The sequence below is a fragment of the Drosophila pseudoobscura genome, chromosome 3 (assembly GCF_009870125.1).
Source record: "Drosophila pseudoobscura strain MV-25-SWS-2005 chromosome 3, UCI_Dpse_MV25, whole genome shotgun sequence".
NCBI classification, from domain to species: Eukaryota; Metazoa; Arthropoda; class Insecta; order Diptera; family Drosophilidae; genus Drosophila; species Drosophila pseudoobscura.
In genome coordinates, this window is record NC_046680.1 from 6112623 (window position 1) to 6139319 (window position 26697).

General features: G+C 47.6%; 1 protein-coding gene across 1 annotated transcript in view; it reads right to left on the reverse strand.

Annotated features, from left to right (window-relative positions):
* Positions 1–3885: 3885 nt before the first annotated feature.
* LOC26532019 (Krueppel-like factor 6) overlaps positions 3886–26697 on the reverse strand; it is a 34042-nt gene continuing 11230 nt past the window's right edge. The window contains exons 4-5 of the mRNA XM_033378339.1: positions 5405–6262; positions 3886–5327 (exon numbers count right to left, since the gene is read on the reverse strand). Coding sequence (XP_033234230.1) covers positions 5155–5327; positions 5405–6262 — 1031 coding nt within the window. The 3' untranslated portion in view covers positions 3886–5154. The remainder of the gene's footprint in view (positions 5328–5404; positions 6263–26697) is intronic.

Here is a 26697-nt window from a genome sequence, read left to right on the forward strand (position 1 = left end):
TGCAATTTCTTTTGGCCGCACTCGCACTGCAGTCGATGTTGCAGTGGCAGCGGCAGTGGCAGTGGCAGTGGTAGTCTCCGTCTGGAGTCTAGACATGTGGCGCACCAGAGGTGACAGTTGATTGTCATTGTTGGCATATTAAAACAGGCTCACCGTCTGCACGCGCCGCCAACGATGGGCTGGGTTTAGGCCCAGTCCCACTTGCAGTCCCACTTGCAGTCCCAGTCGCAGACCCAGAAGGCCTCGACTCGACTCGACCCAGCCAGCCCGGCTAAACGGCGACAGCCACTGACAATTGACACTTTTGGCCGAGTCCCGGCCCTGAGCTTCCCTGCCTCTCTCCCTCCTTTGCTGCTGGTTTTTACGGACACAATTTCAAGTTGAACTTCAGCTAGCAATTTTGTATGCAATGTGTGCCTTAAACCTAAAGAAAGACGAAGGGTTTCGAGCGAAGGTTAGTGCAGGGACTAAGGTACAGACGGGAAACTCCAAACGGAACGCACAGAAGATGGCAATGAAAGGATCGGATCACACAGGAGAGCTCGGAACGGAGCAGGGATCGAAGAAACAAGACTACGATTTGTGATATGAATTGGAAACAGAGCTGCGTAAAAGTCTAGGCCAAAGAAAAGGCAAAAGGCCCCAGAGAAGACAATAACAACTGGAGGCAATAAAGAAAACAAACAGAGAACGGCCCCACGATGGGCCATAGACGGGGCCCGCATCCATAGGAAGGGGGCAGAAAAGGCCTGCACAAGCCAGGCTCAAACCCTTCTGGAGGCAACTTACCGATGCGACGCCTCTGCAGCAACAATCAGGCCTGGTCTCTGGCCGGGTCTTGGCCCCAGTCTTGGCCATGCAGGCCATGGCCAATGGCCACAGACAAAGTGCGTTAATAGCCAAGACACACATGGCCAAAACACCGCCTCTCCTCCCACCCCAACCCACCCCATCCTGCCCCTGAGCGGTAAGGGGAGTCCAGGACAAGCAGCTAGCGCGCCTTTTACAAATTTTTATTGAAAAATATTAAATTCTCATTAAGGCAGGAGAGGACCAAGCAGGTTCCCCCAATGTGTCCCGGCAGCAGCATCATTTTCCACACTCACACAGAGGAGGCTTCTCTGCACAGTTTTTTCTGCGGTTTTTCCTGAACGAACCCGAACCCCGAACCGAAGTTGGCGCGCGCTCGCATGCGCCGATAGACTCGCTTAGATAAAAGATGATTTATGGGTTTTATGGTGTGATGGGAATTTTAATTTCCAGCATTTTTGCTTAACAAAATTAAACATGGTACGACTACCATGAGCGACAGCCACATAGGAGATGCTATAGGTATATGGATGCTAGAGATGGACGGGAGATGGTAGATGCTGGATGCTGGATGCTATCGAGAGGAGGGTATTTGGCTCTCGTATGGCTATTTGGCTCTATTTGGGATCCGGCAATTGTCAAATGAGGCGACCGGGCGATCGAGCGACCTCCTCTATAGACGATTCCATTTTTAATTGAGCCAGAGCGCACAGCATGTACCGCGGCAGCAGTGGCAGCAGAAGCAGCAGCAGCAGCCAGGCCATCTATCTGCTTGCAACGGACCAACTTGCAACAGACGGGCCGCTGTCCATTATGCTCACTCACCTGTAAAATAAATGGCAAAACTGCCAAACACTTTGGTCCGCTGACAACTTGCAGTGCGACGAGACGAGAGGCGATGCGGAGCGGCTCCTTCCATCGTTCCAATTTGATGCAGAGGACAAGGATGAAGGGGCTGTGGATGGGGCACCCACTGCTGTGATCCGAGGTCCCTCTCTCTCTCTGAGGCACAGTGCCGTCTGTTTACCGTTAGGTGTCAAAGATTTCATGCCCCATGTCGCAAACTAACGACACACAATCGATCACAAATCAAATGGACAGAAGCCACAGAGGCAGAGTTGGCCGCAGAGGCAGACCCGCAGTTGCCGCAGCGCAGTTGCCTCTGCTGCCTCCGTTGCGACAGTCATCCAAATGTGTCTCAAAAATCAGGCCGCGGCCAATGCAAAGCCGTTTCATAAATTGCACATGACCTGACGACCAGCAGCAGCCTGCAACTGCAACTGCAACAGTAACAGCGGCAAGATGCAGCGGCAGCCAAAAGGCAGCAGAAAGGCATAACAATAAATTAAAAATGGATGTCGATGCCGATGTGGATGTGGCTGTGGCTGTGGCTGTGGACTCGGACTTCATGTGTGCTGTGCTGTGCTGTGCCTCTTGCCGCAGACTCTAAAAACTGCAATCCTCAGACTTGGAACTCCTTCAATTTCAGCTTGGAATCGGATTTGGACTCAGATTCGGATTCGGTCTCGGGCTCTGGTCGATTTGGTTATGGGAGCACTCTTCCGTGTGATGGACAGCTGCCGACAGCAGCAGCCACACATCGTTCCCTCCCAAGGCTCCTCCATGCTCCAGTGTGTCCATGCGGGACACAGATCCCCTCCCGATCTATCCGACTCATTGATGGACAGAGTTTTGTCCGGTGCAAAGCATTGGATCGCGACTTTATTGGTTTTTAATGATCTGCGCTGTGATTTTGAATGCTTATCCAAATGTATTTTGTAGATACGTGGTATGTGTGTGGATACCTCCCTATCGATGGAATGGATGCTTTGATTGGAGCTCTGCTGATCCCCCTTCGAAGGGAGTGTCGGCGTTCACTTGAATTTTCATTAATCCATTTGCGTTTCAATTTCTCTGCCTTTATCGAGGTAAGCGCCGTTTCGACGAAGAAAAGATTTAGGTGCTGGCACCTGCAGGGCATTCATCGCGTCGATCAGTCTTAATTAACGCAACTTCTCACTTTATTTACTTTTACTCATTTGCATCCCGTTTGGGTCATTAAACCTGACCTCTCCCCAACCTAACAGCTATCGACCATTATCTCGGACCATTCTCGGATCATAGTATCTGCTCCTCCCTCCCCTCAAAGTGCCAGTGGCAGTGGCAGTGGCAGCCTCGACGCAATATTGACCTGACCCAAGGCATATTAATTAACCCAAAAAACCGGTCGGTTATATTTGTCTAACCTTTATGCTAAATGCGGTGACGGCAGACCCAGACGCAGACCCCAGCCGACCGGCAGTGTTTGGAACGGCAGCCGTTTGGCTACTGTCCGTTGGGATGTACATACATATGTATTTGGTTATTAATTTACCAATAAATTGCCATGGCGTATACGTAATATTTCACAATTGTGCCTTAATGACCGAAAGCGTTATTCATGCACTGATTTCCGCTGCAGGTGTCATCCAATCCCGATCTTAGCTGGAGCTCCATTGCTCTCACTCCCTGCTGTCGCCGGAGCAACCAGTTATGCGTATTAGCCAGCTTCAGCTTTAGCCATACTTCCAGTCTTGGCCTCAGCTACACTCCACCCCGTCAGTAGCTCCAGCTCAGCTGCACAACCCTGCCCTGCCCGTTTCGCATTGAAATTACAAATGACGAGAAATTTGTCATCTTTATTATTGCAAACAACGCGCGCAATGCTCTGCGGCAACGTTGCCAGTCGACGACAAACGACAAACGACGACGACGACGACGACGACATCGACAATGCTCCCCTGGACAATTGCCGGGGAGTGCGTGCCACGCCGCACACAAAGGCCGCAGCAGCAAAGCAGTTGCTGACAACTTGCCACACATCTTTGGGGAGCCGCCACCGGATCAGTGAAGGAGATGGAGATGGAGACGGAGGAGGAGGAGGAGGAGGAGTGAGCCTAACCACTTGGTTAGCCATTGCCCCATTGTGAGCTCAATTGATTTTTCATTCAAATGAAAATCCACAACGGATTTGGCCACGGACCCCGTAATGAGCACAGTGTCCGCCGTACGTCTGCATATGGTACGAAAAAAACGTATTTGCTTTTCTTTTATTTAAAAAAATAATACAATTTGTTTTGCTTTTTGTGTGTGTCTGTGTGTGTGTGTTTCTGGGAGTGTGCGTGGAGCTAAATCTACGATGACAGTTGGGACGCGGCAGAATGCTGTTGGGATTAGGAAGGAAGCAAGGAATACAGTGCGTTTCATAAGTCTCGTGAAGACGGGTACTTAAAGAAATGCATATGTTATAGAAAGGATTTGATTCAAAGAAAGGGTATATCTTCAAAGGGGAAAAGAGGGAAAATGGGGAAATTATACAATTATACAAAAGTTGAATAAACATCAAATAAAATGGTTGATACTTGTAAAATAGTCTTTGAAGGAATGTAGTCCGTTTTACCCATCAAAGTGAATCCAACACTTATTTCTCATAGCTTTGAAACGCTAGGCATACAAAAATACAAAAAATTGAACTCCCTTCTCTGGAATTGCCCCACCAATCCACCATTAGCTATCCACCCTTGTTCTCCATTAACTCTCATATCATATGCGTATAGTGTATAGTACAAAATGTGTTTAGTAGGTATATCCTATATATGAGAGAATTTCTATTTATATAAATATATTGCTTTGCTTGGCTTCTTCTGGTTTTTGTGCCTCTTTTGTGTCGCTTGATTTTTGTTTGTATTTGTTTCTCTTTTGTTTTTTGTGGTATACGAGTATAAAATTTTCTACTTAATAACCAATAAAAAATTTCATCTAAAATTAGTTAAAATTCGCCTTACCAAGTATATCTAGATCTACATATGTATGTATATATATACACGCAAGTTGCTAGCACCAATCCAAAACTATCTGTATATATAATCTGTATGATCGTACGAAACTACGATTATATGGATATGTTCTACGAGTATTCATATGTGTGTACGAGTAGTAGGTTTACAAATCCATTCGTAACTTGGCTTCTTAAGGCAATTGTCTCTGGGTTGTGAATACGTGAATGAATTTTACAAATTCTTCAGCTCTAGAACTATGGATACCCTATAAATAGATTGGGCTTTGAGCCCGCTTACCACTAAATTGAGCTACTTAGGCAATATGGAAAATGTGTAAAATCTGGTCTCAGTTAATGAACAATGGAAAGCGATTCGTGTGTGAATATAAATAGTCAAGAGCGAGCAGCACCTTCGATGAGTATTCTCGGCGTCTATATAGATATGTTTTGTATGCACTATATGTATATATGTATGGCCAGATCGGCAGTCACAATCCTCATTCCCTTCTGCCCTTCTGCCCTTCTGCTCAGTGGCGGCGCATGTGCAGCGACAGATGATCGGAGCGGCTGAAGCTCCTCGTGCAGAGCTGACACCGGAAGGGCTTCACGCCCGTGTGCTTGCGGTAGTGGCGGGTCAGCTCGTCGGAGCGGGCGAAGCGCCAGATGCAGCCCTCCCAGGTGCACACATACGGCTTCTCACCTGAAAAATGTTTCACAGCGTCAGCAATAGACACTCTCTCTCTCTCGGTACACCCCAAAGCATCCCCATCTACTCACCCGTATGCGTTCGCTTGTGCGCCTTGAGGTGCGAGCTTTTGGTGTAGACCTTGTCGCAGCCTTCGGTGTCGCATTTGTGTACCTTGCGGTTCTTGGAGAGATCATTGTAGCCGCCGTTGGCCGTCGCGTCGGCGGAAGTGGATCGCGCAAAGGAGGAGGCTCCGCCGCCAAAGTTGATGCCGCTGAAGCTGCTGTTGTCCTTGCGCGTGGCGCCCAGAGCCATGCCGCCGAAGGCCGGATTAAGGGCAGCGTGTGGCGACCCCGAGCCAGCGTAGCTCTTCCAGCTGGCGGAGGATGAGGAGGAGCAGGCAGGGGCCACCGCCGACTTGCTGGAGCTGCCGCCCGGCGGTGAGGTCTTCCTCGCCGTTTGGCCGTCACTGAACTTGTAGGGATTCTTGAAGAGGCTCAGCAGGCTGAACTTGCGGTCGTAGTCCTGCATGAGCGAGGAGGAGTTGCTGCTGCTGCCGCCGCTGCTGCCATTGTTGTAGCTGCAGCTGTTGTTGTTGTCCTCCTGCTTGCTGCTTCCTGAGCCGGCGCCACCACCGCCGCTAATCCGGCGGTAGGTGAAGAAGAATGGCGACGCGGCAAAGAATGGCGAGAATGGCAACTTGGACACACCGGAGGCATAGAGTTGTTGCTGAGTGGGCTGCTGATGCTGCCGGCCAAAGGCCCCCAACGACGAGGCACCGGCCGAAGCACCGGCCGCATAGCTGCTGGAGGTTGAGGATGATCCAGACTGCTTTCCATTGCTGTAGTTGATGCTGCTATGGACTGCTTTGGTGGTCGATGAGGATTTACAGCTGCCGCTGCCGCTTCGGCTGCCGCTGCCGCTGCTGCTGCTCCCATGCGAAGTGCTGGCTGCAATGGAATGGAATGGGGGGAAGAAAACCAATTGAGATTCGGTTAACAAAATGGCCAAAATGGTCGTCGGCTGGCGGGAGAGCGACTTTATGGCCGCGAATGCCTAATGAGACTCGTAAATGAACCACTGACTGACTGGCTGCCCCGTCTATATTGGCAGAGTACTCGTACAACCTACTGCCAGCCACAGAGGATCAGGCAACTGCAACAGCCACAGCATCCCAGAGACTCTCCGTGTGGAACACTTTGCCTTGTCAGTTAGGAGTTTTTACACAATTTCCTAATTTCGTTTGGCCGCCTCATTGCATCAAAAACGTTTGCATGTCGCGTATTTTATGGCCGACAGACAGCCAAGACTGCGACGGACAGCGAATCCGTGCAGTCGTGATCCATTTAACCTGTACTTCAACCAGACGACGACTGCCAGTTGCGGCTGCCAGTTGCAGTGGCACCCGGGCCCCAAGACTCGGGACAAGTGTGTCGATTTTGGCGCCCGCGACATCAACATCAATTGCGGCAGCAGCTGCTGCTGCTGACTGCCAGCCGCTCGTTCCTTCCTCTACCCCTACCTTTACCACTCTTGCTACCGACAGTAGTCCGCTATGTATGTACCTTCCTCGAAGGGTGCCCCGGCCACCAGAGTCATATAAAAGTTTGCTCAATTCTCGCTTCTGGGCTACTGCTGCTGCTCCACTCCACTTGGCCACTTGGCCACTTGGCCACTTGTCTTGGGTCGCCGCACAACCGGGCCAGCAGGGGGGTAGGGGGGTAGAGGCAGGGCCGCCTCTGCTTATTTTTCTTCACTTTTTCTCTTACTTTTTGTTGAAAACCACAAGTGATTCTCAGCGCTAGTTTTGCTAGGCCTTAAGTAATCGATAATTGACAGTCGCAGCAGAGCTGTATCGCTCATTACCCCGAAGGTTTACGAAGATCAAATTGCTAGTCAGAATATTTACGTAGTTGCCAATTTTGCATGTGATTTTCTTTGCCCCTTCATCTTCGATTATTTCGATGTGGGGCACGCCCATTGATGGTTGAGTGCGCTGGCTTGAGTCACGCATGATCATTATAAATGTGCCTAACCTTGCGACTAAGCAAATAAATATTGTCTGAACGTCATTTAGAACTGATTTTCTTTAACCTTCAACCCGTCCTTCTTTTTGTGACGCTCTCTCTATTGTTGCGCTCTCTTCTGCTCATCTATTCTGTTAATTTTATAATCCTCCCATGGAAACAACAAGAAACGATACATTGTGCATATTCCTCAACCCAAACCGATTCTTCTATGATTTATGATCAATTTTCTCTCATATTCAGTTGCTCTTCTCGACCATCGTGTGTACTGTGCGTAAAAGTGTGTCTAAAAGTGTGCAAAATCTTGCAAATTATAAGCCACAATCTACAGTTCAGAGGTATTTATAATTTATTCTTATAAACCCCCCATCATCCCCCCCCCCCCCCACGGGTTCTCGGGCTTTCCTGGTTAGCACATTCAATTTTCACTTGCTTTTTGCCCGCTTCTTGACGTTTCTTTCCCGTGTGGATCTCGTTTGTCAGTGGGGCTAAGACAAAGCAGCGAAAGAAAGAAAAACGAGGAAAAAGCGAACTGTACAAGTGACCCAGGCTTAAGTGCTTTGTCAAGCCTGCAACTATATATGACCGAGGGCCACAAGACCCAGTCGGAACTGACCGGAGATCTCTCCCTCTCTCTGGGTCTCTGGCTTGCTGTGAAGTGAGTGCTGTTTCTGGGGTTGGGACTGGTCCGTTGGTCCGATGGTCCGCCGCTTGTTTCTTAGCCTCAAGTGCTTCGAGTGCGTTGCGACTGTCTACACATGTGTACCAGGTCTCTGTTGATGCATTTGTAGTTTCCATGCCAGAGAGCGTTTTGTTTCCCCAGCACCCATTACCCAGCACCCAAGCAGCCAAGCTTCAGGTCGCCCAAGGTAGCAACAGACCCAAAGAGGGGCTTGAGGTTGAGATCCGTTAACTTGGCCCAGACCAGGTCCGAGCCCGAGCCCGGGCCCAGGTCCGAGCGCGTTATTAAAATTGATGGCATTTAATTGAACTGGCCATCAACGTCAGCCCACAGTGCAGTGCTTTGGAGTTGAGGTTGAGTCTTTCTGTTTCTGTTTCTGTTGCTGTGCCCCATTTGCAATTGCGCCTGCCTCCCTGGAAATGGTTGGGAAGGGAAGGGTAGCTGGTAGGTTGGAAGGCTGGATGGGTAGCTGCCGCAACAGTGGCTTATGGGCCCAGCTTTAGCACCAGCTCGCTCTGTATGCTGCATGCTGTATGCTAATGCGCATTATGTGGCAACTCTGTCTGTCATATATTTCTCGTCTCTCAAACGGCCATTCTCCAGCGAATATATCCCAGTGAATGTTTCCCTATGTCTCAGTGTGTGTAATCACCGCTTTTACCAAAATGCACACGCTGACTTCATATTTCTGCCAATTTAGCAGCAACATCGGTGGGGCAACTGTGGAACGATGGAGTGGGGCAACGGTGCAACCATCAGGCGGTGCACCACCAGGCGACCCAGAGATTCGAAATCACACTTGTGCCTATTGCCAAAGTGGTGCAATAAAAAAAGTGAATGTTGCCCCCGAGTGGCGATGCTATATAGACAGGCTCCTCCATCTCGGGCTCCTTTGGCGCGTCTTCAAATGGTCGTCGCGTTGCGTCGCCTCGTATCGTATCTGGCCATAAACTGCTCATTTGACTCTGCCAGATTTACGCTGGCTACCTCCCAGACTGCCTCTCTATATCTAGCTAGATTGGATCTCCTCTCCAACCCTCTCCAGATAGCTAGATCTCCACCCCTCCGACCCTCGCTGCGTACTGGGACGTGCCGCCCCACAAGCATTCGCACTCGCCGTCGCAGCGATAATTATGATGAGACGAGATCGTACCAAGACCAAGAAAAGTCATTGCTCAAGCGGGGGGTACACAGTGGAACCTCTTTTCAAGGATTTCGTATATCGATCTGGGTTTCAAAGAGAGAGTGAACAAATGGAAGCTTGCCTATGATTTCTGAGCTCCCATTTTCCTAAGGGTAGGACAGATGTTATAGGACCCCACGACAACAATAGTTAATCAAGAACCCCTGCTTCTGGCCGCCATTGCTGGAGAGCTCATTAGAACTTCAATCCCGTCCTCCCTTGCCCCACTGTGCTGCACCGTCCAACAGCGTGTGTGCGGTGTGTGCAATGCAATGCGGATCTCGCACCAAATGCGACTGCAAGACTTGCAACTGTGGAAGCAAGAAAAACCGAACACAGGGCGAGTGAGGATAGAAGGTAGAAGAGACAGGGAGAGAAGGGAAGAGAAGAGAAAATACCCACCCGAACAATAAATTACAGAAACAGTTGATAGGGTTTAATGTGCACTTGGTGTGCGATTGGTTATAATTGACAGTTCGCTTGGCTGAAGCTTGACTCGGGCCTAGCCGGGTCTCCGGTCTCCGGTCCCCGGTCCCGGGTCTGAGTCTCAGTCCGAGCTCTCGCTCTCGCTGTCGATGGCGACGTGCTTGGCCAAGCGCACCACCAAAGCACCAAAGCACCACACAGCACCATCATGTGTTACGTTTGCAGCCACTTAATTGCCAGGCGCGCGCGCACTCGCTTACTTTGATTTACTATTTGATTTTTGATTTTTATATAAAACTGTCGTATTTAAGTTATAATTATGAAACAACATGGCGCATGAGCACTGGCTGTACGGCGTATCCGTATTTCGCTTTCGCACTCGCATTTTGGCCTCGGATTCGCAGCCGGCAATGGGATGGGATGGGATTCTGCAATTTTCACACATGAAAATGAAACGTTGCGTTGCTGGCTTTCTGGGCCACCACATCGTTTGACCAACTTCGAGGCTGACCGCATCGGATCGGATCGGTTTGGGCCACCGCGAGTCGCATTGAATTTATGGCATTGCGCATACGCCGTGGGGGCAGCCGCAAGCTAAAATCCCCCTTTATATACCCTCTGCAATTGCTGTGGCCACAGCTTTTTGTTTTAGCCATTTTTCACACTCTGCGGGCGTCTTTTGAACCTTGAAATAAAAGTTTTCCCACACTGCACACTGAACACCGAACACCACGGCAAGGCATTTCGATTTTCCTTTTGGCGGCTGCCATGCCATGCCTTAGCGTACTTTACCTTACCTTATACCTGCCTTCTGCCTGCTGCCTGCAGCCTGCCTGTTTGCCTAGTGCCTGGCTAATCCAGCGCCTGATTCCCAGAGAGCCCAAAATGGTAACAGACGTAGACTTTGTGGCAGCAGGGAAAAAAGCTAATGAGCAACAACAGCAGCCGAAGCCGCAGCCGCAGCGGCAAATGCAAACTGCACCTGCCAAAGAGAGCCACAGAGCCAAATAAAAGGAGGCACTAGGAGAAATAAAATGAAGTCAGGAATGGCGAAGATGAAATGCCCTTTCGTTATCTGATCAGTCAAAAATTGCCCTAAATTAACAATACTATTCTATGTCATTCCACAATTAAAGCTGTTCTATAGCAAAGGACAAATGGATTTCCTCCATAAAATCGATCGAACCACTTATCGTTTATTAACCTTCCTTAATATGGAAATATCCTAATTTCCTATTGACAACCTATAAATTTCTTCGCTCTTTGTTATCCCCAACAATCTCTGAATTCTGTAATGCCTTACGCTCCTTTAGCGTATTATAAATTTTCAGCGAGGGCTGCCCACAACAAAATCAGCAAACAGCATCGCCAAGACGTTGGCGGCGCTTCGTTAGTGGCTGCCGTTGGTCCCTCTCCCTGTCTCTGTCCCTCAGTGTAGCTGTCTCTCCTTCGCACCCACTGTATCTGTGAGTGTGTTTATTTTTTTGTTGATTTGTTTTTTATGAGCAAATTGTGCAAATATCTTAGAGCCGCCAGAAAAACGCTGACAACTAGATAAATTTAAATGAATTTCTGAGACTCATAAGCTGACAGCGAAATGGTCGATCAGAGTCGTGTGTCGTGTGTTTGGGGGCATGCCTCGGATGGAGTTCTTGATCAAAAGGCGGTAGCCAGATCAAGAGAGCAAAAAAGCGACCAACATTTAATTGTTTTTACTACCAATTATGTATTTGTCAAGTTAATTGGTATGTCAACGCAACTAGTTTTTAGACCACTGCAGCTGTAGACCAGGCTTCAGCCTCAGCCCCAGCTTCAGTTCCAGCTTCAGCTCCAGCTCAAGCTCTGGCTGTATCTGGAGTCATCAAAGCTGACCACCGCCAGCGGAGCAAACGCCTGACGCATTGTCAATAAGCTGACGACGAGGTACGGACATGGACACAGAGACACAGAGAGCAAAGATACAAAAGCAATGCCAATCATGCAGGCATTTTACACCATGCCTTGGTCTCGGATGCCGCCGCCGTCGTCGTCGTCGTCGTCGTCGTCTAAGCCAAAAAAGCCAGAGATCCAGTGAGCTAGCGAGCCAGATCCCCATTCAGAGCCAGGCAACACCAAGAGCCAAGCGAATGCGAAGGCGAAGGTGTGAAATAGTTGGACCCGGACCAAACCATGCCTCACAACGCCGCACCTCTTCGCATCGCACCTCATCCACACCTCATCGCCCAACCGGACTCGTTTCAGGCAGCTTCGCTTGTCGCCATTGATTGTCAGCGCGTGTTCTCTCCCAGCCAAAGACGATGGCGTTGATGGATGGATGGATGGATGGATGGATGGATGGATGGTCAGCACTGGGGCCTGTCCCAGCGAGGAAGAGGGAAGCTCTGGCCTGCTCTGGAGTCGTCGTCCCCCGCCCCTACTCTGACTTATCGCTTGATCTGTGAGTGCTTAACAAATGCTTTACGCTAATGACAATTTTGTTATACATTTTATGCATGCACATACAGACACAGACGCAGACAGAAGCAGAGCGCGGGCCCAGGCACAGGCACGAGTACGGGCACACGGCGTATACGCAATGTCCGTGTCGCTGTCGCTGTCGATGTCCATGTCGATGACGATCACGCTCACTATGATGATGGTGATGATGATGATCGGACTTAAGGATGGGGATATGTCGATGGCGTGGATGCGTGTGCGATAAGGCGACGGCAGCCACTGTCGATGGACAAGCCGATAAATAAATTTATGCACAAGCCCGACGAGGCGTAAAATGCGCAATTTGATTTAATGCCCATGTGTGTGTTTGTACTCGTACTCGTATATCTGTGTGCATTGATAATCGATTTATGGTGTGTGAAGTTTGTTTCCTTTACTTTTGCATTTTTTATGCCTATTCTGCTGCTGCTGCTGGTGCTGGCTGCTGCGATTCTTTCTCTCTTGGTCGTTTTTTTGTGTCATTGCTAATTGTGTACAAATATGGACAAAAGCGTGGACACGGCCTCTGCGAAGGCGAAGTCGCAGTCACAGTCGCAGTCGAAGGCTTTCTAAATGGCCAGTAAGTAGGCAGAGGCGGCTGCTGCTGCTGCCGCTGCATCGGGAATCGGCCATCGGCAGTCGGCCAACTCGCCTAACAGGCGCTTTAAAATGCCTGTGAGAAATAATTTATGCATTTCTTTGTCTGCCCGGTCGTCTTCCGAGATAAACAGCGGCAAAGCAGTTTAAGTGGTTTCCTCTATGGTCACCACCTATCCTATAGCTCTGCCATATAAATGCTACGGTCGAAGAATTCTGATTGGGCGGGGATTGGGGGCACGGTGCTGCCATAGCTGGGGCAGAAGGCATTAAATGATCGTTTTATGCAACATTTCATTGATTTATTGATGCGCATATGTAATCGATTGGGGCTGGCAGGAGAGGACTTAATGCCGGTTTCACTTAACACAATACATACATATGTATTTATGTATATGTATATCTCTATGCTCGTATAAATGAGGAAAATGATGAGAGCTGGAAAATACACAGCTCTGAAGAGAATGTATCGATAGTGGAAGAAAAGCAAAAAGGAAACAGGAACCCCCTCTTAAAACATTAAATTTACAACATTTTAGAAGTAAAATACCCCACGAACCACCTGCTACACACTGCGGTCAATTTAGAACTCCCCAAACACTTGTTTTAGCTGGTCAAACACATTAAGTGCTTGTTTAATGTACTCGATAAATGATCGAAATAATTAAAGATCCTTTAAACAATTCCCAGGCACCACATACGACATTCATTAGAGTCGTTTATCGGTGAATTAGCACCCTGCAATCAGTGTACCGATGTACACAATACCCAGTATTATCGATAGATTGATCGATTGTGTCTGTTAAGCGGAGACTTTAACTACCCCCTAAAAAGCCCCCAAATGAGTCCGAAAGGCTGGTAGGCAGAGCCTGGGATACGAGTAGTTAGCCCAAGTGAGGTCTCTGTGCGGCGAATGCCCGCGGACGGAGCTGGAGCTGGAGCTGGGAATGGATTTTGAGTTAGAGTTGGAGTTGGAGCCTCGAGTTGGAGTATGGAGCTTGGAGTTTGGAGCTTGGTGAGCGGTAATTGCCGCGTGTTAATTCAAACAAATGTCGGGGATTGCACATTTAATGTGAAAATGAAGAAACATTGCGCACAGAGTCTTTTGGCCAGGTCTAAACTAATGTACTTGTGTGTGGAACAAACATATACATGTATATGTGCATGAACTTGTGTGTGTGTGACCATGAGAGAGTACTTGTGCTTATGTGTGTGCTTGTTTTTGCCCCCAAACGAGCGTCGGGCTCTCTCTTGCCGTGGCGGGGCTTCGAGTCTCTGGTTAGGTGGAGCGAGTGAAATAAATGATCCCAGCTTCATGTTTAATTTATTTGAAAGTTAACACACATATAACAACACCAGCTGGAAGAAGCGACCAGACCAGAGACCAGAGACCAGGCCTGGCCCGGTGACTGTAAAACAGTTAAAAGCAAAAACAAAACGAATCTACAAGGTGGAGACGATGCCGGCTCGTCGAATGGTCGGGCTGGATGGCTGGCTGGCTGGCTGGAGCACGGCATTAATGCGTCGTAATCACACTAAGCAGACATTAAATGCGTTTTCGCTGTTTGAGCACCACCGCACCACACCGCACCACAGCACACCACTCCGCAGTGCAGCACCACCTTAAATACAACGTCGTTGAGGCCCGGGCCCGGGCCTGGGCCTGGGCCTAGCCAGGCGAGGAGGAGGCAGCAACGCAACATCGACTAGCGCCTAAATGATTGATAAAATAATTGCTTGCACGTGATGCCGAGAGAAAGAGAGAAGAGAAACAAAAGAGAAAGGCCGGGCCTCACGCAATGCCCCGAGCTCCATTCCCGACTCTCAAGTCCCAAGCACCGACTTCAAGTGTCAACTGGAGGCACGGTAGAACCAAGCCCAGCTCCCTGTGCCTTTAAGGAGTATGCCCAGGCCCGTCAATCAGTGGAGGAGCTATCGTAACTAAAGCAATCCGAATCCAAGACCAAATACACCGAAAAAAGCATTGAAAATCTAACGAATTATAACGTGGGAAACTAACTGAGGGACACACTATCAGCACGGAGACTCCCAGAGAGAACCTCAGAGCAGTACAGAGACAGAGAGCGAGAGAGAGACAGGGAGGGACAGCAGCAGGCACAAATTGCCGCAGTTAACGGTTCCTGTTTCATCGCAAATTTGGTTGAGCGGCAGAAAACAGAAACAGAAAAACGGAAAAGCCCCAACAGAAGAAAAAAAGATACAGAAACAGAAACCGAAAGACAAGCGCCTGAATGAAGCTTCCAAAAGGCAACAAAGCGGCAATGCACAAGGGGGACACAAGGCTCCACAGTACAGTGGTTCGAAGTTTAAAGAAAATATACAAATGATCGATAACCAAAGATTTGGAGACTCTCTAGAGAATTCTGGTGAAGATCTACAGCGAGTGGCGGAACAAATCAGAGATACCTATAGACATTTCTTATCTACTGTCTGAGCTATAAAACAAACCCGATTTCAACATACCCATAAAAAGTAAACCAATTAGCTGAAGCATTCGACAATTCGTCCATTATCCGCTCGATGAAAACCACTGTGCTTGGGAGCTCTGGCAATGCCAAAAAGACTGCTCCACGACAAGTGGCCCCCCGCACGGTTCTGCCCGCCCACTCGTGCGCCACATTATTTCATGCAAAATCATGCCATGGGAACCACGACGACCAACCGATGCTCCGCGAGCAGTCATCCTCCCCAGGTACCCCAGATACCGCCGCAGTCACCCCGCAACGCCCCGACACTTCTTTGGATCTCCACGGAAAAAGGCAGCAAGCAGTCTAGAACTATTACCTTACCCCAGTCCCTGGGCATGGACGACAGCGCCCCGGCAACCAGCACCCAGCATCTCCAGCATCGCCTCTGTGAGTCTCCCGACTGCAACTAATGCACAATCATCGCAGATTATTTCATTTAATGTCAATACAAAACCAGCAAGAAGCCATCCCAGGCCAACCTCCTCCGGCTTTAGCTATAGTTTCAGCTCCCCCAGCTCCCCAGCTCCCAACTCCTCTGTGGCTGACTCCAACTCTGTCTGTGCGCTTGCCCTGGGACTCGGGATCCTGGCGTGCATTGAAAGCTGAAAGTTTGACACTCCAATTCTCAATGCCGCTGGGCAAACAAATTGAGTGTAGAGCCCGGCAGGAGGGCGACGTCGTCGAGGCGTTTTGCCCCGTTAGTGTTTTGCAAACGAGTTTAAACTGCTGTTGACTTTTGAAAAGTTTAAGGGCCCGAACCAAGCCAGCAGTTAGCCAGGCCATCTCTCACAGCCAGTCTTCATCCCGACTCCATCCGCAGCCTCAACTCCATCTCCAACTCCTCCGTTTGACCTTGCAAAATCGATGTTCAATGTTCGATTTCGGCACATTTTTCGCTTGGCTTTATTTATGGCCCAGCATTGCGATATTTATTTGTGCCTGTCTCGACGGCCGATCCGATCGCATCCGTCATGCGCCCCCTCCTTTTCAATGATATTTGAAGTGTGCAATCAATTTTTTCTTGGTTTCTTTTTTGGGGGGTGAAAACCATGGAAAATGTTTGCATATTGGAAGCGATGGAAGAACGATGCGATTAAGATTTATCGAATGACAGAAAATGATTATGATAATGCAGAGCAAGAAATTATAATATAATAGGGTTTTACTTATAGGTAAATGATTGTAGGAGTATAGCCTACAGATATGTGCTATAGCCTATGGTATAGCCTACAGATATGTGCTATACACGGCATAAATTGAGCTATCTCTTAGATAATTCTATATACAAGTAGAAGAACAGATATCTCTGATACTAGCCCCTGGATCTATTGTAGTATAACTTGTTTGTTCTAAACGATCAATACTTTTCACTCCTCTGAGATCTGTGAATGCCACAGATTTTCGTCCTTGCGGGGCGGAAGTGGGCGGGGCGAAGTTTTGCAATATACTTGTAACAATGACATATCACATAAGTCTAGATACAAAATGTCGTTGCTCTAGCTCTTATAGTCTTTGAGCACTTGGCGCTGATAGGGACGGACAGACGGACAGTCGGACGGACGGACACACGGGCGGACGGACAGATAGGCATGGCTCAATCGACTCGGCTAGAATATATAGGGTCGGAAACGCTTCCTTCTAGACGTCACAAATATCCCCCTTCAACTGGAGTCTCTACCTTGAGTAGAATTACATCTAAGAAGTGCCATCTTCCAGCTGTTCCCACAGTCGGCAGAAAAAGTGGGTCTACTTTCCAACTACGCGTATATCTTCCCTGAGTTATCAATGGTGCTAACAACCTCCAAAGCCACCCACCGATGCTGTCATGGAGAGCCTAACAATCCAAGTAAAATATAACCCATGCGGATATCTGAACAATCTTTTAAATTAATTTGTTGTCACCAGTTTGTTGAAATAATCTGGCGAGGAAAACAAATGTTTGCTCCAATCGAAGCCAGGTGGGTGGGCACTGCACCATCCACGGCAGTACCCGGCAGCAGCAGCAAGCAGCAGCAGGCAGCGACACATGCTGCAAGTGGAGCTGCAGCGAAGGCTGTGCAACTGTGGATGTGGCTGTGGCTGCGGCTCGGACCCCAGAAAACTGCCCAACCCCAAAATTGTTCACCTGTCAAATCAGCGAGCTGCGATCTTTTATTGGTGGCAAGAGGCGAGCGCCAATTGTTGTTGGCCACAGAGCAACTGCAACAGCAGCAGCAGCGTCAGCGGCAGCGGCAGCCGGAGCAGATTTATTTATTTAAGCGAGCCAAAGTGGCGGTGCACCCAATTTCAAATGATGCTGGCTATCCAGACATACACTGAGGGAATACAGAGGCAATAGCACTTGAAATTTTCTCTAAATGCAAAGGTGTATAAGAAGGATGCTAGGTTCGGTAGTGCTTTAAACACCGAATGACCGAAAACATCAATAATTTCTATGCTTTTGTTTTCCTCTTACTCATCTATCATCATATTTTCGTGTTGTTTGAACTGGAATAAGTATTGGTAGTAGATGGCTTGGTCGTGTCTTCCATTTCTTGGTACCCCTATTTATTCCACATTTATACATTTAAAATTGTACATTAGTATGGTAAAAAGAATAAAATGGTGCTTTAAGTTTCACAAATTTATGATCTTACTTTTTTACCTTTCTTAAAGAAAACAGACGCACATATGTATCACACCAGTTTCAGTAGTCCCCTCCTCCTTGGTGGGCTTTTTGCCAACCATCCTTAAGATGTTGAAAGGGTTCTCTTCTAGAATTGATATCGCTATCATATTTATATTTGGGGAAGCCCATAATTTCGCTCAGTGCTGGCTGCAACTGCTGCCCAAGTGCCTGGTCTTGTAAAGACTTAATTAAAGCGTTTTGCCCAGACTCAGTCTCAGTCTTCGTCTCGGTCCCCAAGTCCGAGCCCGAGCCCGAACCCGAAACGAATCTCTCTCTCTGTCTCACTGTCTCCCTGTATCTCGGGTCTCTGGTCTCCCTGTATCTGTATCTCTGTCTCTGGGCCTGTGGTTGTGCTTTGGTTTCGGATTGGTTTTGTTTTGTGGCTGGCCGTTGGCCGAGCGATAAATTCATGCCGCTAATTTGGCAGCGTTAACTCAATTTGTGACCACAAAATGCACAATTTGTCGCTGATTTTGATTGCCCATTGGTTGTTGTATCTGCCTGTCTGTCTGCCTCTTTGTGTATAAATATCTGTGAGTGTGTGGTGTGTGATGCATTGGCCACGCCCCAAATGAACACCCAATGCCTTTTCCTCTTGTCTGTGTCTCTGGCTTTGTTTATTGTCTAATTATAGTGTGCCCAGGCGAAAAAGTGGAGTTGAAAACCGCAACAGACTGCTGCTGCTGCTCCATGCTGCGAGGGAAACGACTCTCTCACTGCAGTAGACCCCATCTCCAGCTCCAGCTCCATCTCCATCTCCCTATAGCCATCGTCATCATCTCACGAGTGCATCCAACTGCATTCGGTTTTATCAGGTCTCGCAAATCTTTTCGCCACACAATTGACTGTCGGCTCTTTTTTACTCGGATCTTACTCTGCCTTTAGCTTCAGGGGTCCGTCCACCCCGTCCACCCCGTCGCACCCCGCCTCCGGCAGGGTAGAGGCAGGTCTATAAAAAGATTTTCCCATAGTTTGCCGCTTCATATTTTAAACTGATAAAAGTGTGAAGTGGCTGGAAAATGTGGTTCAGCTTATGCATAAAACGCGCCATCAGAGAGTCGACTCGAGTCGAGTCGAGAGTCGGCAGCCTTATAAGGCTCTCAACTCTTAAACTCCTAACGGACCGAGCACGCACTCCGACTCTCGACTCCCGACTCCGACATCATCTCTAGCTCCAACTTGGACTCGGACCTCGGGACAGCACCAGAAGCAGCAGAAGTTGGACTTGGACGTGGCTGTGGCTCCGGCTCCGCTTCGCTTCGATTCGATCCACTAACTGGCTCATAAATCTCAGCAATTAATTTTTTAAAGTGTTGTCTCTGCCCCAAGTCTCTGGCTCTGGCTCTGACTCTGACTCTGACTCTAACTCCAAGTCTGAATCCGATTCAGAGTCTCCTCGCCGTGACAACTGTCACCAGGTACACACGTTAAGTAAATAAAAATTTGCTCACATTTGTTTTTCCAGCTTTTGCGTAACTTGCGCAGGAATTTTTCACTCTTTTCTTTCCTTTTTTATTTTCTTAGTCGAGTACTCGTATATCTTAAGATTTGTAAGATGATTTAGGGTAAGCAACTTGTTGTGCAATGGGGGGGACATGGGACATAAGTGCGTTCAATGAGAGGGAAATTAATTGGTGGGTTGTTCATTAAGACAACTTTATGGCGGGAACTCCAGGAAGATCAGAATTCTGTTGCTAATTGGATGATTCCATTTTGGAATGGAATGCAATTAAAAGAAGGAAGTATAACAACCTAAATGGGAATTCGATAGATAGGCATCGCATACCAATGATAAATTAAATGTACATCCAGAGAAGTTATTTCAAATCAATCTAAAAAACGAGAAATCTTTGTTATTTCTATATAGCCATTGTATATCCTTTTATCTCTCGATATATATTCTCTGAATCACATTCCGTAACCTACGCCTAGATGCCTCCCCTTCAGATTCAGTAATGCGAATATTAACCCATATACCTATATATGTATGTATATCGGAATTTCTGAAAACTTCTCACACTGATTTCATAATCGAATTCATCAATTATCTATATGGCGTATATATGGTATATGGCTTCATTAGGTTTACATACAACATTACACCATTTGCCGGCCTTAATTTCCTTGTACACCAGCCACCGAACACCGTCCACCGCACACCGCACAGAAGAAAAACACATTCAAATCGTTAGGCCAAAATGTGCACAATTTTATTTTGCCAATAATTTGCGAAAAAATATTTTCACGAACGTGGGAAAACTGCCGCCAACGTCTGTCCATGTTGTAATGGTCGTCTTTCCACCAAACAGTGGCTCCCCTCTCTCCTAAGGCCCCTGTCCCCAACGCGCTCCATAGTTGTCGATCCCTGATCGGGACCAACCGATCAACAGCAGCAGCAATCCATGTCAAACTGAAAATTCAACAGAATTCGAGCGCAGTCGAGTCTCTGCCTCTGAGTGAGCAACAGTCAACCAATTATTTTTATCGATTTGGTTGCTGCCACAAACGCAGATGCTGACGCTGAAGCTGAGGCTGAGGCTGACTCTGATGCTGACGCAGACGCTGACGCAGTTGCATACGCAGACGCAGGCTTTTCATAATCAAATGTGTGTGTATTTTTCTTGGTCCGACTGTGGCATCACCAGCTCCAGGACCACTCCAGCTGTAGCTCCATCTCCGAGCTGCTGTACACTGAATGCGCGCTCAGCTACCAATCCGCATCCGACTCTGAATCTGTCTCCGACTCGGAGTCCAACTCCGACTCCGACTCTTGCGGCTGTGGACATGTGGCAGGCGCAAATGTGCGACTTGTTGTACAATTTCAAATTGAATTAAATGATTGAATGCATGAATGAGTGACGCTAGCAACTGGCAGACTGAAGACAGCAGACGGAAGACAGAAGACAGAAGACTGTGGCAGCGAACGCAGATTGAGCGGCTCAAATGCACTGAGGGAAAATAAGTAGATGGAGGCTTTGGAGGAAGCTTCTCAGAGAGGTGTAATATTTCATTATAGAGGCATTTATCTAGAGTAAACTGTACCGCGAATGAAACCCAAATTTGTAGATAAACTTTTGTTTAAACCTTTCAAGAGGGCATCATGCAATCCCATGCCTTTTTTTTGATTGCCCTTCCGTTTCCCTCAGTGTACCAGGCGTATGGGAGTCAGGTCGCGTCGCTCGCTCTCTGTGCGAGTGTTGAAAATCCTTTCAATAAATAGCTAAAGACAAGTAGCCGTTAAAACACATTCAACGTTCAGCTGATTCTGGTTGTTGTTGTTGCTGTTTCTGTTGCTGTTGCACCAGTGGTTGTTGCACTCCAGAGAGTGTGTTTGATGGTGGCTTGGAGCCCAACATTTGATTCATGATGCTGCTGGTCGGAGGAGGAGGTCTGTCTCTGACTTGGGGGCCCGGCTCCGTGTGGCATGTTTCGTTTGTTGCGTTTTTGATCGCAATTTGACAATGCGAACAACTGCAACAGCAACAACCACTGCAGCGACGGCAACAACGGCAACAACCACAACAGCCACAGACAGACAACGCTAAAATGAACATGCGCCCGCTTGTCATTTAACATTTTTATGATTTCCAACATGCAAAGGCAATAACATTGTGGCAGCCTCTGGACATGGAGAAGAATCTAGTGGGGAGCCAAAAGGCAGGGACAGTTGGAGCCAGGAGGAGGAGGAGGAGGATAGGATTTGCAAAATTGGTCTTCAGCTAGACTCGGCTTTTATGGCTTAATTGAAATGGCCAACTAATGAATGGGAATGGCCAAAAGGAAGGCATTTGCAATGCCAAATGGATATGGCCTCCATTTACATGCAGAGCTCTCCTCCACTCCCCTTGCAGCCAGACTCTAATCATATCCCGAGAGACATTTTGGCCAAGACCTGTCGACTGTTGAATGCTAACGAAATTGATTGAAGGAGGTTGACGCTTTCTGCATTCTTCTAAATAATCGAATAACAAGCTCCAGGGTTCGGTGCCATCCATAGGCATGCAAATAGGAACTCAGCTTTTAATTCTTTTAATTTTTTGAGCTTGATCTTCAGGCGTCGATAAAGTATATCAAATAATCATCAAACGCATATCAAGAAGGACATTGAGCCATGAGAGACAAGAAGGCATTAAATAATTGGAAATATTTGCAGAAGTTTTAATGTTTTAGTGCTAATTATATAACAACAGGGATTATAATCCAATAAAAATACCTTTTGCGAAATTGCGCAATTATTTTCTTGGAAAGAATTTTCTTGACTTCCTATGACATCCGATAGACCCTTGACAAGATCTGGGTCTGGATATGCATGAAATTAAATTTTCTTCCGTTGTTGTTTCATGTATTCCATTGTGTGCCGTGAAAAAGTTCCCCCAAAATATCGAAACGATCAAAATTGCTCCAGAGTCGAGGCTGAAGGCAAGGCAGCACCGGCGGTGGGGGGAGTGCAGAGCGGCTGTGGCAGCATCCATGGGGTACTGAGAGGCAGAGCAGATGATAGATCGAATTAAAAACTAAGCCAAAGTCTCTGTCTGCCCGTCGACTGTCCGTGTGCCCTGCACTGAAGTCAATCTCCGAGAAGCACCGAAAGAGACGATCGATAGACAAAAACAAAAATCAAGAAAGAGCAGCAGTCGACCAGCAGCAGCAGCCGCAGCAGCAGCAGCAGCAGCGGCGGTGGCGGCATAAAAAATAGAACGTGAGAAATATTATTCGATGAAGCGCCAAAGTAAACGCTTTGAAAAGTTGTTAGTTTATTCCCTCTTCCTCTTGATATCTCTCTCAGTTTTCTATAGTTTTCTGTAGTTGTAGGTTTTGTAGCTGTTGTGGTTGTAGTTGTCGTTGTCGTTGTCTGCAACCCATTTTGCGCCTGCTACACGCTACTCGTCGCAGTCGCAGTCGCCGTCGCCGTCTTCGTCGTTTGAAACCTTTCTGAAGGTTGATTGTGAAAGTCACGATTAAAGCAAAGTCACACTCCCCGAATCGAATGACGGACTTGGGCTTCGATTTGTGTCTGGTATCGCAGAGGTGTTGCTCGCATTCATCCAGAATTTAGCAGTTCTCTTTGAGGTTTTTTTGGCGGATATTTACCATACGGGTACTGGCAATCAGCGGATCAGCGGATCTGCAGCGGCTTGTGCGCGTGTCATTAAAACGCCGACAACGTTTGAAATGCACCGACTGCAGTGAGTGAATGAAATGAGCGTCTCGCAGAGGAGTCTTGGAGAGGGGGTGTGAGGTGTCTGAGAGAGGTGCAGGGCGATAGAAACACGGCACAACACACCTATTCGGGTTGCGAAATTGTCGCCAGTTAGAGACACACCCCGTCCCATCCACAGCGGAGAGGGGTAAGAGCACTGAGAGCCAGAGACGAACCGAACCCGGAGCTGCTTTACCATTTGCCGCATTTATTAAAATCGTATACCCTACACAAGAAGAACGGTTTGCTAGGTTCGATGAGTGTTTCTGCACACTAAAGGTTGATCCAAACATGACATTTCTCTATAAATTCTCCTTGTAGTGCCTCAAGAAGTAAAAGGAATGGAATAGGGCTACTCATGATTTAATTATTCAGATGAAAATAATCTACATTACCAGGAGATTATACCATATAACATTGAACTACATTGAAGTCGAAGATTAACATCCAATGTTAATATATTGCAGAGGTTCCCATCGTGGCTCCATGGATCTTCAAAGATAAGCTAAAATCACTCTATACAGATGGATGAGAAACTCTCAGCAGATAAAGGAAACCTTATAACGTAAATTCCAAGTCATTCAAAAGGGTATTCCCTATTCTAAATGTGCCAGAATAAATGGCTTCTCCACACTTATTATTTCTTTCTAAATCACTTGAAGGTAGCTTCCAATTGCCGTCGCGGAGAGGCAAGACGGTGAGGCAGACTCTGTCGGCTGGCTGCCACAACTGAGTGAGTGTCTTGCCACATTCTACACCTACACCTCCACACACATACAAAGACTCTTTGGATGCTGTTGCTGCTGCTGCGCTCGCTCCCACATGCCCCTGACTGCTGTCGCTGTGGCTTTTGTTGGTGCTTGGTGTTGTTCTTGTCGCATATCAGTTACAAAACGCAGAGGGATCCACACCCAAAAAGCAACAACAACAACCACAATAGCATAGCCCCAAGATCCAATGAAAGAAACGAAACTTCCGTAAGCAGTCGACAGTTTAATGACTTTGATGACGCAGCGTGTGCTTTCAATTTACAAATACACGTCGACTCCTAGGGTTATTGTGGCGCGGGGTTGGGGAACTGAAGCTGTTGCTGCCGATGGATGGATGCTGTGAGGGTGTTGCCTCTGTGGCAGCGTTCAGTGGGCGTCTCTTAAAACTCTTTTATTGCTTTTATTTTCCTCCCAGCTGCGGCTGCCGTTGCTGGGCTCAACTTTGGCAGCTCGAGAGCTCGACCTCGGTTCGGGAAATTGGGCGCTCACGTGTGGGAAAAGTTTATAGCTCAACGGCTGAACAGCCCAAATCGGTCAAGACCTTGGGCGTGGTGCCCTCCAAAGATTTAAGAAAATAACGAAAAAAGGGTCCTTTGATTAGCCAAATAACTTACGAAGGTCCTCTTCTAAATAACTTTTTAGAAACTTCATTTACTTCAACCATATCCATATTTTTATGACTCCTTAAGAGCCTTACCATAACTATAATCGAAATAAGTATCATTCTTGAAAGTATCTTGTACACTTACTCCCATTCTAAGCATTCCTGAGAGCTAAAAAGTATTTAAATTGAAGCAAATTCTTGCTATTTCTCCTGTGACAGGCCTTGACTAAGTTTTGCTCAAAGTTTCGTATAAGGATCTACGTGCGACATCCGAGCCGGTCGAAGCCATTCTTCTCCGCTGAAAAGCCGCTATGCAATAGCCAAATTCTTGCGATTCAACTAGAAGACAAACTGTCAAACGGAAAGCCACGAACATTACTCATACGCCACATGGGACTGGAAATAGTTGATGTTTGTTGAATTTTATTTACATGTTTAATTGATGGCTGCACCGTTTTGTGCGATTGTGGCTGGAGTTCTTTTTCTTCTTTTCCATCAATTTTAATTCACTTGCAATAAATTTCTGTACGGACTTCTGGTTATTTTTTCGGCGAACATGTGCCGCGAAAATGAGCCAATTAAAGAAATGCTACACGTATCAGCAGCGCCAGCAGCAGCAGAACAACAACGAGAGCAACGACGAGAACCGTAACAACCTTGCAACCAAGAAAAATTGGGACTCGGGGCCTTCCTGGGGCTGGTGGCTGGTGGCTGATGCCCGATGGCAGGGGCTGTGTGGATGTGTGGCTCTTGGCCAAAGTAAAACCAATCAAGTGGCGCACAGTGTCACTATTACCACCTGACATTTACACAAATCTTGCTTTATGCCTCAAATGAAATGAAACAACAACCACAACGAGGGAAACCGAGGGAAAACCAAACAAACAAACGACATCGACGCCGACGACGACTTCCTAACAACCCCGACCGAAGAACGCCGATCGCCTTGCCCCGGCCTGTGGTCGGGTCTGTCCGGGTCTCGGTCTGGTCTGGTCTGGTCTGGTCTGGTCGAGTCTCTTCTGGCCTATCGCATGGCAGCGATCAAAAGTGCTTGGACCCAGGCTCAAGCTCAGGCTCTTGGCTCAGTCTTTTGGCCTACAGAGAGCGTACAGCAGCCACCAGGCGGCTTATCTTAAGAGCCCGACCAGCAGCAACAGCAGCAGCAAAAGCCAACATCCAAGAAAAACTCTTTTGTATGCGGAGCACATGCGATGGACCCATGGACCGATCGACCGATGGAGCCGGTCCCCTCTCGCTCCGCTCTCCGGCGATGCATAGCCTGCTGCCTGGCTGCCTTAAACTGATCGCTAACAATCAATTTATTGATTGAGGTCTCAGGTGTAATCGATAAGAATGTTTTTTTTTCTCCTTCTCCGTCTCCGTCTCTGGCTTTTTGTCTTTTGTCAGTCGGTTTTTGCTTGACTTAGTGCTCTAGTTTAGAGTATTTCTTTTTGTGCTCTTTTGCTGGCCTAACATATGACATGGCTACATGACATTATCCGATCTCGATCCGCATTTGTTTATCTTAATGCATCGATGCATCGGCATCGGCCCAGGCCAGACAGAGCCGGACAAAGCCAGTCCCAGACCCAGTCCCAGGCCACAGGCCACAGTCTACACATGACTTAGAGATGGACACTTGACACGAGAGCAACGCGATAACGATGCCAAAGCGAAACTAAATGGGGTTAAACTGTACTAAACAGCAGCGAGGTGGAGGGGGAAAGTACTTTATCAATGTGGGAAATTAGTCGAGTGGAGGGTTATCTTCTTATAATGATATTAGAAGCTGGGACCCATAGAGATTAGACTCATTCCAAGGAATGGTATTCTAAGCTATGAAATAATTGTTCAGAGAAACTCGGAAAGAATTTCCATTCAAATAGTTCCAACGTATCCGTTAATTTATTATACTCTTGCTCTTCTCTGTGCGGTTCATCATGATATTGATTGCAGTTCAAGCGTCTCTTATTTGAATCTGGGATATGAAAGCAACTAGAAATACTCCAATAAGTATAAGTGAAAAGCTAGGATGTATCTTCTAGAACTTATGCAACCCAATAGATATCGATTCGCCGCCATCTTCAGATGGTATCGATCTCGCATTACCATCTCTAATCTGAATCTGGGACTTAATTAGCCGCTGCTACTGGTGAATCATGAGGAATTAGCCGAGAGCACATGGCCGTGTGGATCTACCGAGCTGGTGGGCGTACTGCACCATGCACCATACACCATGCACCATACACCATACACCATACACC